Source organism: Sinocyclocheilus anshuiensis, unplaced genomic scaffold, assembly GCF_001515605.1.
Source record: "Sinocyclocheilus anshuiensis isolate Anshui unplaced genomic scaffold, SAMN03320099.WGS_v1.1 scaffold1486, whole genome shotgun sequence".
NCBI lineage: Eukaryota > Metazoa > Chordata > Actinopteri > Cypriniformes > Cyprinidae > Sinocyclocheilus > Sinocyclocheilus anshuiensis.
This window is the reverse complement of record NW_015552651.1, coordinates 37626-51471: the sequence shown is the minus strand read 5'-3', so window position 1 is coordinate 51471 and position 13846 is coordinate 37626. Positions and strand designations below refer to the sequence as shown.

At 35.4% G+C, this 13846-nt stretch overlaps 1 protein-coding gene across 3 annotated transcripts in view; it reads left to right on the top strand.

Annotated features, from left to right (window-relative positions):
- The window catches only part of LOC107667063 (dynactin subunit 1-like), a 31968-nt gene that overhangs the window by 514 nt on the left and 17608 nt on the right, over nt 1–13846 (top strand). For 2 of the 3 annotated variants that reach the window (XM_016458655.1, XM_016458654.1), the window contains exons 2-4: nt 2863–3114; nt 3217–3295; nt 3389–3420. In XM_016458655.1, the coding sequence (XP_016314141.1) occupies nt 2863–3114; nt 3217–3295; nt 3389–3420 (363 nt within the window). Of the gene's footprint in view, nt 1–2862; nt 3115–3216; nt 3296–3388; nt 3421–5843; nt 5865–9058; nt 9077–10730; nt 10752–13846 lie in introns of all 3 variants that reach the window. The other variant, XM_016458658.1, reaches the window with a different exon arrangement.

The window sequence follows — 13846 nt, the reverse complement described above, 5'->3', positions numbered from 1 at the left end:
AAAGTAGAATTAGTGTGTTGTGAGCAGTTGTGTTGTGTTGTGTCAGGCGAGAGTCAGTCTTCTGGAATTTGTAAGGCTCAGCTTTTAGCTAAAATGCATTTGCTTGTGTAATAAATTCTACAATCAATTGCAGTGTGTTTTTGTATGTATGAGGCCGTTTTTACTGCAGGACAGTAATGGAGCGATGCAATTTTTGACACAGTTGCTGAGTAACATAAAAAAAATAAATGTGATACATTTTGATGTTCATTACTAGTTTTTCATACTAGTTTTGCTTTTTTCCCTTTATTCGATTGTCTGCACTGTATGTCATGTTATTTATGGACTAAAAGCGTTTTGTAAAATCATTTTAAATATGATTCTGTTAAAGGGTCCACCCAAAAATGAAAATTCTGTCATAATTTTCCCTCATGACTTTCCAAATCTGTACGTCTTTCTTTGGACAAAAATGGAATTCAATGGGAACCAATACTCTTTGGTTACCAACATTCTTCAAAATATTTTCTTGTGTGTTCTGCATTCAAAAGTCATACAGATTTGTAACAACAAGATGGTGAGTAAATGTTGACAAAATGTTCATTTTAGTGTGGATTATCCCTTTTAACTTGACTACAGCCCAAATCCTATTTTTAACAAACTGAATCAAAGCCTTTAGCTCAACATAAGTCTTATTTCAAACCCGGTTAAATGTAGTAATAACTCTGGCTAGATCTCCAGACATAAATCTTACGCCCTTTTCCAGTATAAAACATTAGACAGCACTACTATGAACATAAAACACCAGTTTAAATGGACTGTTAGCGAATATAGTGATGCATCCCCACAAAGATAGTAAAACCAGAAATCATATATATTATTGAGCAGCCAATAGCTCCCCATGAGGAAAACAGATTAATAAACATATGGCAGAGATGTCTTAATGGTAATCTAAAAATGCAAAAAGGTTTTTGTGAGGGTTAGTTTTAGGGTTAGAGGATTCAGTATAATAGTTTAGTATAAAAAAATAAAAGTCAAGAAGTTAAAGTTCCCACCATGATAGAAAAACAAACGTATGAGTGTTTTTAATTATTCGTGTGAACTTATTCCCTGAAACTTTTTGTGGATTTTAAGAGCTCTTATAAGAGGTTAACTACTCAAATTTATGCCTATATAAAATATCGACATGCTTTCACATTTATTTGAAAGCATATGGACAAAGATTTGATGGAGAACATATAATTCATTCAAAAACATAAAGTACATCAGGCATTAGTAAGGCAAATCTCCTCAAAACATAGACACTTTATGTCTAGCACATGACTCACACATGGGAAAAGCTCTGCTATTTAAGCTTCAAGTTCGTAGGGAACTTAAAATTATTCAAATTCTTCGGTTCCACTTTTTAACAAGCTCCACAAGATCCATATCAATGAAGACATTCCTAAACCCATAGTTTTACTGTGTACTAACACAGTTAGTGACTTAATTCTGCTGAGTCACAAGTCAGTTTTCAGTAACTCCCCTGTCCTGCATGTGCACATGACGTATTCTTCAGCTGAATTTAGAATTGGCCAGTAACTATCTCTGTAATGAATGAATGTCACGCTTCAGTGAGCTGCTGCCAGTCTATGCACAGCTCTCTGTTTTTGAGTTGCAGGAGAGGTCACATCTATCACTTCTGTTCTCTTTCTATTGTTCCATTGTAACCTAATAATGTTCCCAACTCTTCAGAGCATTTAGAGTTGATATTAGAGTCAGCAAGAATAATAAATAACACTGCAGATATTATGCCTCATCTTGTTATCTTTATGTGACCAGTGCTTATTTTTAGAATACAGTAAGTTTCAGAAATAAAACTAATTTTGGACCCCAGCCTCTGTGTGATTAGAGAATTTAAATGACTAAATGGAAGTGAAATGGAGCAGGTTTCTCAGGACCAGCTGGTGTGTGTGTGTGTGTGTGTGTGTGTGTGTGTGTGTGTGAGAGAGAGAGTGAGTTCCTGCACACTGTGACTGCAGGTAACAGTGATGTCTTCTGCAGTAAAGATTAGGGCTGCGTCACAAACTTTTTCAGCCATGAGCTCTGGTCTGAGTGCTCCTAAATAACCCTCAATTGTCCTCTTAGACATATAATCTGGAGGGCATGAGAGACTTGTTCAGAGACCTAATGAGGAGCCTGCAAATGGTTTCAACTCCCCCAGATTGTCTAGTCACAGTGTGGTTTTAAATTTATTCCACAAAATGTCTGAATGTCATTGCATTTAATAAATTATACAGTTGGTCCGAATCTGACTGGCCGAGTGGCATTGCAAATGTGCTGAAATACAGTGCAACATCACCGGCACAATTGACTGTTTGAATCACTCCACTTGTCTGTGTTTGCGCGTTGTATGCTGTCCAAATTTTTCAGTGACTTTCTGCAAGCTGATTCACTCTTTCAGCATTGAATCATTCCAATTCATTCTTTCTGGAATGAAAGTAAGCTGCCTTTATTATTAGTCATTGAATCGTTCATTCAACCGATTTGTTCAAAAACAAAGAATTAATCAGGATCAAACACACGAATATTGGTTCTGATTTGGCTTTGTTTGAATCTATTTTTGCTGGCAAAGTAAAAACAGAAAAAGAAACTGACAATATTGTGTATTAAATGTAATTGTTTAACTGTTCTAATAACTTAATATGGAAGTAATGTATTTTTATTTATTTATTTAATCATTTAAATAAATGGCAATATCTATATACAAAAAGGTATAGCTAAAGTGTCTAAATACTTTCTAGGGCCACTGTATGTCAAATCATAAACCTTTCATCAATCTACTATTTTCTTGATATAATCAAAAGCTCTTTTAGTCATTTAAGGGTTTTTCTCTCTTGTCCTCAGACCACCAGCAGCGGCAGCAGCAGGATGAGTTCAGATGGAGGTGGGCGGCCTATTAAGGTGGGCTCTCTGGTTGAGGTCATTGGTAAAGGTCATCGAGGCACCGTGGCATATATTGGAAACACCCTCTTTGCCTCTGGAAAATGGGTGGGCGTCATTCTAGAGGAACCTAAAGGCAAGAACGATGGCACTGTGCAGGGTAAACGATATTTCACCTGTCAGGAGAACCATGGGATATTTGTACGCCAATCACAGGTACTCCCATGTATGCTTGCTCATACAAACACTGAGAGGTGAAAACATGTACATGTTCTTCTGTTGAGTTCTTAGAAACTCTTAAAAAAAACTCTCTTGCAGATTCAGCTAGTAGAAGATGGGGCCGACACGACATCTCCTGACACACCTGAAGCTGCCACCTCCAAAATGCTGAAGCGGGGTAGGCAAACCGTTTTAGGCACATATCTGCTTGCAGCCATATTTTGTTTCTCATGAAATTATAATGATCTCACTTTATTTTTTATTTTCTCAGAGATAATTGAAGGTCCAAAGTCAAACAAAGTGGTGAGTGAGGAAAGGGGTTTCAACATAACGAATATGTTCTTGCATTGGTACTTGTGCACCGTGTTTCTGTGAGACTGTGTGTATATTCATGACTTTTTTCCCTATACAAACACAAGTGGCCTTTTGAAGAGGTCTTTAGTCTCGCTTAGCAAGACTTTTGCAGCTTATTCTGGCCAAGAACCACCCACTCAGACAGGAAAGGTCAGTCTGACCAATCTCAAAAAAGCCACCAATAATAGTTTGATTTTTAAAATGCCACGTATAGGGACGAGTTTATCTGAAATTGTTGATACCACAATGATAGACTGTTCTGTCACTGGCTGTACTGAAAACACCAGAGAATCTATCAGAAATGTGTGTAATTAGAATTTCTGAATAAATACATAATATTATTTAAAGCAAAGCATAATACTCAGTTCTTCTAGTGAATATGTAGTTTACTTGCTAGTGAACGGCTCAAAAGAAACTCTGAATTTCTTTGGTAAAAAAAATTGATGCCAGTATTCTAGAAAGCGTTGGCATATCCAATTATTATTTCTTCCTTGGAGGTTCATTGTTGTCACTTAAATTTGCAGGGCATAGGAACAAGTTTTCAATGCACTGGACCCTTGAGCCCATTGTGTAGGCTCTTAGTGACAGCCAATCAAATTAGAGTTGTCTATTTCAGCTATCTCTGCCCATGTTTGTGTGTAATATACATTGGACAGTCAAGTCAAGTCAAGTCAAGTCACCTTTATTTATATAGTGCTTTTAACAATACAGATTGTGTCAAAGCAACTGAACAACATTAATTAGGAAAATAGTGTGTCAATAATGCAAAATGACAATAGTAAACACTCATTTTTCAGTTAAAGACAGTTCATCATTGAATTCAGTGATGTCAACATCCAGCTCAGTTCAGTTTAAATAGTATCTTTGCAATCATTTGCAATCAAGACAACGATATCGCTGGAAATGAAGTGTCCCCAACTAAGCAAGCCAGAGGCGACAGCGGCAAGGAACCAAAACTCAGGAGTTCCGCTCCGACTCTGCTGGGGTGCAGGCCATCAGCGCGAAAAAGCCTAGGACGCTCCCAGAAAAGATTCCAATTATTAACAAAGAGCAGTTTCTGTTCTTTACACCATGACAATAACCATTAATTTAAAGCAAAAAGTCTACTGAACCTTTCGTGTCTTCGTCGATACGTGGGAAGCGGTCCTGACACATTGGACAGTCTGTGCTTGGACTGTGAGTATGTCATCTGAGGCTACTTCACATTAAAAGTATTGCTTATATACTCTCCTTTCCAGCAGAGGGGGATATAGTAACACTCTCTGGCCACGATACTGCTCATCCTGTATCTGTGTCTGTAAAAGTGAACCATGTTTCTGATTCCCTTCTGATTTCACCTCTTACATGAATTTAACAAGCATGTATTTGCACTTTGTCCTCCCAATCCTCCCAACCAAAAAATACATACTATATTGCATGAACACACATGTAGTCTTCTCTTGTCCCTTGTGAAAAAGAAGTGTGCATAATTGTATTGAATGCGCACTTGTAGTGTAAAAAAAAAAAACTGTACTTGCAGGTAATACACTAGTCCACTTAAGTGTACTTAAAGAGAGTACACTTTCATGACTATGTTTCTTAACACACTTAAATACACATAAAATGTGCATTTGGTAGATTTACTTAATTTTAAATCATTATATTTCAATAATTTTTGTCATGCTTTAAAGAAATACACTTATTTTGTTGTGTTGACTAACATACTAAAACACATTAAGCACAACTGTAGTGTTATTTGATATTACATTTAAAGATTATACATTTTAAACGTACTAAATTGCAACTTCATCATTACAAATGTGTAATTACAAATATATTTTAATACATGTCATGCAAGTTTCAGTAGAAACAACATTAAAGTGTATTTTAATTTACCATAAGTGCTTGTCAGTACATTCAATGGTACACTTTAACCATAATTCAAAGACAAAATAAGTAATAATTATGAAATTACTACAATCCAACTTAAATGGGTCAAAAACACTCTTAAGTTGCATTTAATATAAATATAATACATCTTCATTTAATTGTAAAAAAACAAGCAATTAGGTGTCTGAAAACATTACATTCAGTTTGCACTTAAATATTTTATTTCTGCAATAAGTACTATTTTTTTAAAAATATGCTAAAGTGTGCTTATTTTTCACAAGGGATCCTAAATCTACACTCACTAATACAAACATGCATGAGCGCAAACTGTTTTTGTCACAGGCATTTTATAAAGTCTCTGTCTAAGATGCAAAAAGATTATCGCGCTGTTTATGTGGGAGTCTTGGTGTGTTTGTATGTGAGAGACATTCAAGCTCATTACAAACACACTGACTGACCAAACTTTAATCTGTCACCTCTTCCTCCTCCATCTGAGCATGCAGCGAGGAACCAAACCCAAAAAGGTGCTGCATGTTTCTCTAACCTCTGTTTCCATAGCAATGGCAATATTGAACAGCTCTGCTGCATGGCATCACACAAACAGTACATTACCTGTGTGTGTGTGTGTGTGTGTGTGTTCATCAGGAGTGTTTGTTTCTATATTGTTTCTGTTAATTTTATGTACATTTATTCATGTGTTCTAGTGCTTTGCTAGCTGGATGGCAGTGTTCTTTGATGAATGGATATTATGAATTAGCATGCTGAGTATGATGTGTTTATGTGTATGAGACAGTCCTAGTGAACGTGTGAGTGAAAGAGATTTGACTTTACAGTATATAGTGCTTTTAGTCTGTTTGGTGTTCCCCATTACTTTGTTACTGAGTTTGCAGATTCCTTGAAAAAAGTTTTCAAAATTAGTTGTGGTCAGTGTGATTTTAATTAATATGCATTATTTTATAAATTCTTAAAGGTTTTAATGCACATTTCTTTCTTTATGTGAAGGCTGCACATGTACATGGATCATAGTCATTTATCTCATAAATTGGAGGTAAAGATAGATATGAAATTCAATTTGAATCACTACATATTTATCTTTGTTCATCCTCACTTATATACATTTCAAAACAAATATTAACAGTAGTATTTTCTATGGATATACAATTAATAAAAAAAAAAGGCTGAGACCACATAGGCAATCTGAGCTTCAAAATGTAATTTACACCTAGAAATAAACAAAGTTTTAGAATTTTGAAGGCAAATAAATATGATGTAAAATGTTTAAGAATGTAAGACTGTGTATAAGAATATGAATGATGATGCAGTATTTTTACATCACTAAATTATGCTAAATCTGAGGGGGGAAAAATCCTGTACAAGTTTGTGTGGGACTATGACATAAGACTATGTTTGATGAAAGACTGAGCGTTTCTTTCCCCCTGAGACAAACCTGGTACTGCAGCCTGGCTTGGCATTAGATGTCTTGTCATTAGATCACCACTGAAATATTGGACTTGAAAGCTGTGTGTGCGCATCCCAGCATTTTCTTCTAAATGTCAGTGCTTGGGGTAATGCTATTTAGGAGGTTATCTAGTTCAGGCTGTCAGTATGAATTGTTTGGAGCTCTTGCCCTGAGGTTGAAAGTATAAATGGGCATTAATGGAGAAGAAGACCTGTGTTTAACTGTCTTAAAACCTTGATTCCTTTCACATCAGAAAACAGTGGTAACATAAATAAATTTAGCATGAATTTGATCATAGAAACAAAGATTGGTCAATGGGTTTATTTGTTTACGCCATCACAGTGCGTTAAGCTTTTACTAGCTGCTTTTTACAAATTTTAATACATTAGTACAAGTTAATTAATCTTAATCCATGGATTAATCCATGGTTGATCCATTGTGTTGAAATCACAATCCAAAATTATAAATAAAACAACATAAAAAATGTGAAAACATTTTACCTTTAAGGGGTGCAATGTCTTGTCACTGGTGCAGTGCACCCTCGTCCCTCAGAAAGAACTAAACCTTTTTTACCACTACAAAGTTCATAGTAGCACCCTGAGGGTATATTACTACTCTAAAGTACTAATATGTATCTATTGGGGGTAGATAAGGTACAAAGTTGTAAGTTACAAAGTTACCCAGAGACAAGTTGTTGTACTACTAAAGCCCTAAATAATGTTTTAGCATCATATATTTTTCGTGTCATATTTCCATCATATATTTTTCCTAAACAATATCATTATATTTGTAAAAAGTTTGGTGGCTTTAATTTTTTTTATATAATAGCATTATTATTTTTTAAATGTTAGTATTACATAAAAAAAAATAGCGTATTTAAAAAGTTTAACATTATCTATCTATCTATCTATCTATCTATGTTAAAGTTTTTAAATATTTTAAATGTATCGCAAGTACAGTGATTAAACAAATGAAAAACAGTATGAAAAATAGTTTATGTCTCATTCAAAACTTTGTGGAAATTAAATGATTGTATGAAATATGAAATGTTAACTGTTCAAAGTCAAAGTCAAAGTCAAAGTCTGCTTTATTGTCAATTCTGCCACATGTACAGCACATACATACAGAGAATTGAGAACTAACTGTTAATTAGTTCTAAGTACAAAGTCACTAATAATATAAATGCAGGCCACTGATATGACAAATTAAGACTTGTATAGAAACAGTGAAGGTCCAGGATTATTTTTCACGTTTGTTCATCCCTCTCTCTGTTTTCTACTACACATCACTTTTCTCTCTTGCAGAGCTGTAATGTGATATATCAATCTGTCTCCATCCCTCCCCACTCTGTGCTGTAATGGATCCTCAAATAACGATGCGCCTGCTTTTACAAACCGCAGTAATGCATTTAAAATATACAGAAAACACATTTCTTAAAATGCTTTAGGGTAACACTTTACAATAAGGTCCCATTAGTTAATGTTAACTAACATTAACTGACAATGTTTTTGGGTGTACATACACGTATGAGTTAAATTTGTGTCTAGATATATCATAAGTTTAAACTATAAGTTGCTTAAAAATGCTCGGCCTGCACTCAAACACAGACATGTTCCTGACTGGAGAGCCCATAGAGATACTTATGGAGTGTTGCTAGGATACAGGCCAGACTCCCATCAGTCCCTCCCTCTCTCCCTCTTTCCGCCTTTGTTCCAGCCTGTCTCTCTCTCTGTCTCTCTGTCTGGAGGGAGGGGTGGATGCAGTGATGTAATGTGCTTGCTAGGCAGCAGTTGGCACAGCAGAGCAGCACTGAGAGCTTATGAGTGGAAAGAGCAGGAGAGCCAGAGATGGATGCAGACAGAGAGAGGCGCCTACTGTTTAGCAGAGCCTAAAGGACAGCGTTATAATCAGAGAAGTGTTTGGAAAGGGGCTCGGTTCGGTTCCTGTTGAAGAAAAAGGATTTAATCACACAGTAGTACAAGAAAGGAGCGTCATTTCAGCTGCAGCAGAGACGACCTGCAACAGCGTCGCTGTGTGTGTGTGTGTGTGTGTGTGTCTGGCTAGCACTTGCCAACTGCTGTATGAGTGTGTTTGTGGCTTTGCTGTGGGCTTGGCCTGCTCTCATCTCGATCTGCTGTTAATGTGACTCAATCCTTCTTCCTGCTCTTTTTCTGCACCTGGTGCTTGTGTGTGTGTGTGTGTGTGTGTGTGTGCACCTGTTTGTGTCTTTCCTCTTCAATCGTAAAAATGATGAGACAGGCACCTACGACTCGTAAGGTACAAAAGCTTGTTTACTACTTCTGTGGCATGCAAAATGCTCAGTTGTTTATTGTCTAACTAGGGTGTTTGTGTGATTTTGGAGATAATTTTCTTTTTGTTCTTTACTGGTTGTTGGTATGTCAGTGCATGTAATAGGTTGTTTCTTGTTGTTAGTGTTTTATTAATTGCTAAAAGGTTCATTTTAAGTCAGTTGTCTGAGTGATTAGTACATTTTGTTCTCTTGATAGATGACTATAACTAAAATGATCTGATGATGTACAGTGACCACAAGAAGTATTTAACATAAAAATGTTGGAATGTTTTTGTATTTTAATACAGAATATCAAAACGTGGAATTTATTTTAAATTAATAAAGCTCAAACATAATAAACAAGCAAAATAATTCATAAAAAGAAGTTTGTTCTGAAGTCATATGATAAAACAATAGGCATATTGTACAAAATTATAATTATTTGGACACGTTCTGGTTAGTGGATCATATTCATAGTTGAAGTAATGCACTACACATGCAGTTACTCTGATAGGACACTGTGAAAATTATTTGTGAAAAAAACAGATGCCGCTTACTTAGATTTTTCTTTTTTCCAATGGAATGAAATTCATAAGTTTGACTTTTAGGGCCACTGTATGTATATACACTACCGTTCATTCATTCAAATTTGTTGTCAGTAAGATTTTTTTTTTTTTTTAAGAAATTAATACTTTGATTCAGCAAAGGCACACTAAATTTACTAAAAGTAACAGTAAAGACATAATGCTTTATAAAAATTATTTCAAATAAATACTGTCCATTTGAACTCTCTATTAATCAAAGAATCCTGAAAAAAATGCATCATCGTTTTCACCAAAATATTAAGCAGCAACTGTTTTCAACATTGATAATAATAATAGAAAAACTGTTTCTTCAGCTGCAAATCAGCATATTATATTTCTGAAGTATCATGTGACATTGAAGACTGAAGTAATGATGCTGAATAAATTACATTAAAAATAAATTAAATTAAATTCAAATGTAATAATATTTCATAATATAACTGTTTTTACTGTGTTTATCAAAAAGTAAATGCAGCCTTGGTGAGCATAAGAAACTTTTAAAAACATTAACAAATCTTACTGAGCCCAAACTTTTATATGATAGTGTAACTTATGTAACTGACGTATAGATTCAGAATATTTTACAATTATGTGTATGTGTTTGCCATAAAATGTATGTACAGCAGGTTTATAACAATTACATGATCTCTACAAAAATAAAACATATGCTGACCATCTGTGTGTGTATGTGTGCATGCTTGTATGTAAACGAGTGTACTTGTTTGACCCAGTTGGTGCCAGGCACTCTGCTTTGCAGGCAGACAGATAGTGCCATAGAGAGGGTTAGTGTTTGACTCTTTATGTGCTGAAAGAACATTTTTGATGTTAAACACACAAGCAGAGCTTATCATCATGTGATGGAAAAAAATGGTGAAGGTGGTTTATTGAGGTTCACACAGATGCTTTTGGAGTTCTCATTTAATGCATGTGGCTTTTTTTCTGTTACTAATCTTTACTATATATGTGCTTTCTTCCGTTTTTTCCTTGATTCTCTGTTCTTCATCTGTCTTCTGACCTGTGGTGGTTATATATCTGTGTACGTTTGTCTTCTCCTCAGACCACCACCAGAAGGCCCAAGGTGAGCTCAATCCTGCATGTCACATCTGTGTGCGCTTGTGTTTGCTAAATAATCTCAAAGAAAGTTTGTGGTTGACGTGATTCATTTGAGAGTTTTTGATATCAGTGGAGCTTTAGTGATCTCTGCATGTGTCTTTCAGCAAACGCGGGCTGGAGTGGGGGTGAAGGTAGGCTCAGTATCAGCTTCTGCTGGAGAGATGAGCAGCAGTGAACCCAGCACACCTGCCCAAACACCACTGGCTGCTCCAGTTATTCCTTCGCCTGTGGGAACACTGCTTTCGCCTGGGGCTCCTCCCATCCCGGGACCCAGCAAGGTCAGATGCTTAAAGTCACACATGTTTACAGACACAAATATAACCACTACTTTTGTTCTGTTTATTTTTAAGCTAGAATGTTACACAGTATTCACTTTTGCATCAATTGCACTGTGAAAATGTCTGTTTTTAGGTCGTCAAGGTTACAGATGTTATGAAAAACTATTGACCTGTTTACTAATCATAAATGGGTGTTTCTTTAACTTTGGGTGCATTTACAGTACCATTTAAAGGTTTAGGGTTGGTAAGATTTTTTTATGTTTTTGAAAGAAGTTATTTATGCTCACCAAGTCTGCTTTTATTTGATCAAAAGTACAGTAAACACAATAATATTGTGAAATACCATCTAAATGTAAAATAGTTTTGATTTTAATATATTTTATTTATTGTTTCTATTTTAGTATATTTTAAAATACAATTTATTCCTGTAATGGCAAAGCTGTATTTTCAGCATCATTACTCCAGTCTTCAGTGTCACATGATCCTTCAGAAATCATTCTAATATGATGATTTACTGCGTAAAACATTTCTTGTTATTATTAATATTGAAAACAGTTATATCATTTTATAATATATAAGATCAAAATAAAACAACATATATATAATAAAAATATGTAATGCAGAAACTGTGATTCCTGTGAAACTTTGTGATACTTTGTTCCATAGAACAGCATTATTATTATTTTTACCTTATAAATGACTTTACTGTCACTTTTGATCAATTTAATGGATCTTTACTGAAGGAAATTGTTAATTTCTTTAAAAAACAAAACAAAAAACATTTGAACAGTAGTGTATGACCCAGGGGTTGATTTTTATTAGCAAACTTTTTTTTCCAGTTATTATTATTATTATTTACCCTTGTCCCAGGCCCAGATTTCAGTCATAAAAATATGAAAGTCAATCATAAAAATATAAACTATTACACTGTTCAAAATTATATGAAATAATGGTAAAACTAAATATGACTTGTGAACAGAATATTTTTTATTGTATCTCATTTCCAATAAAGCTGTCATTTTACCAAATTATGAAAAAGTGAAAATATTAATTGTGTGAATCTAGGATACATGAAAAAGTTGGCTATTACATTTTGTATTGTTTTCATCATCTTCAAATGCTATTAAACCCAATACATTACAGTATGTATGTTCACATTGATTGTAGACAAATGGAATATATTAGTTACTAGTAAGAGTGAAAAATGTTGGTGACTTTTGTTTTCTAAAAGTCCACAGTGCCAAAAGTGCAAGTAGTTGAAGGAACACCCAAATCGTTTAGATTAGGTTCTGAACAATTGAGCAACAAAAACCACAACATGACTTTTCTCTGACATTCATGTAAACGTGAGAGGTCTTCTTGAGTCTCTTACAGCGACTGCACTCTGCATGCATGCATTCACTCTCTTGCAGGAAGAGGAGTCACTGCGTGCCCAGGTGAAGGATCTGGAGGAGAAGCTGGAGACGCTGAAGATGAAGAGGACAGAGGACAAGGCAAAGCTGAAGGAGCTTGAGAAGCACAAGATTCAGCTGGAGCAGCTGCAGGAGTGGAAGAGTAAGATGCAGGAACAACAAAATGAACTGCAGAAACAACTCAAGGAGGCCAAGAGGGTATCAAGTATACATTTACTGCAGAGCAATGTGTCATGATATGTGTCAGAGTGTGGATAATGAAAGTGGCTGGTATCCTATTATGTAGGAATCTAAGGAAGCTCTTGAAGCTAAAGACCGCTACATGGAAGAGATGGCAGATACAGCAGATGCCATTGAGATGGCCACACTGGATAAGGAAATGGCTGAAGAGCGGGCCGAGTCACTGCAACTGGAGGCTTACACTCTAAAAGAGAGAGTGGAGGAGCTGACCATGGACTTGGAGATACTCAAACATGAGATAGAGGAAAAAGGTACAAACACACCTAAACATTTGCTACTGTTCAGAAGTTTGGGGGCAGGTGTGATGGCAAAGCTAAATTTTCAGCAGCCAGTCTCCAGTCTTCAGTGTCATTATAAGAAAGCTCAATATAGAAAGAATGAATAAATAGAAAGTTCAGCATTTATGTGAAACAGAAATCGCTTGTAACATTATAAATGTATTTATGGTCACTTTTGAGCAATTGAATATGTCCTTGAGGATTTAAAGTATTAAATTCTTTCCAAAAAACAAATTGACTCTAAAATTTTGTACGTTGGTGTACAGCACATACAGCGGCATGCGAAAGTTTGGGAACCCCTTGCAGAATCTGTGAAAATGTGAATAATTTTAACAAAATAAGAGAGATCATACAAAATGCATGTTATTTTTTATTTAGTACTGTCCTGAGTAAGATATCACACGGCACCCCCCGGAGCCGTGTGAGACACTTTTTTTTAAATGGATGGGCGCATTTTAATTAACTTCTTTTGGACGGATGCATGCAACACCCGCTGAGTGCCATGAAACAGCTTGAAAGATCAAAGACCATTTTTAATATAACTCCAACTGGATTCGTCTGAAAGAAGAAAGTCATATACACCTAGGATGACCTAATTTCATTTTTGGGTGAACTAACCCTTTAATGCATCGTGTTTCCTTCTGGAGCATCAGTGGATGTTTGAACCTTTTTTAATAGTTGTGTTTGAGTCCCTCAATTGTCCTCAGTGTGAAAAAAATGGATCTCAAAATCATACAGTCACTGCTGGAAAGGGTTAAAATATGCAAAAGATGCTGGAAAACTGAAGAATCTGCAGGACACAGAGGATTTTTCTGAAGAACAGTGCTCAGTTTAACTGTACAGAACAAACAA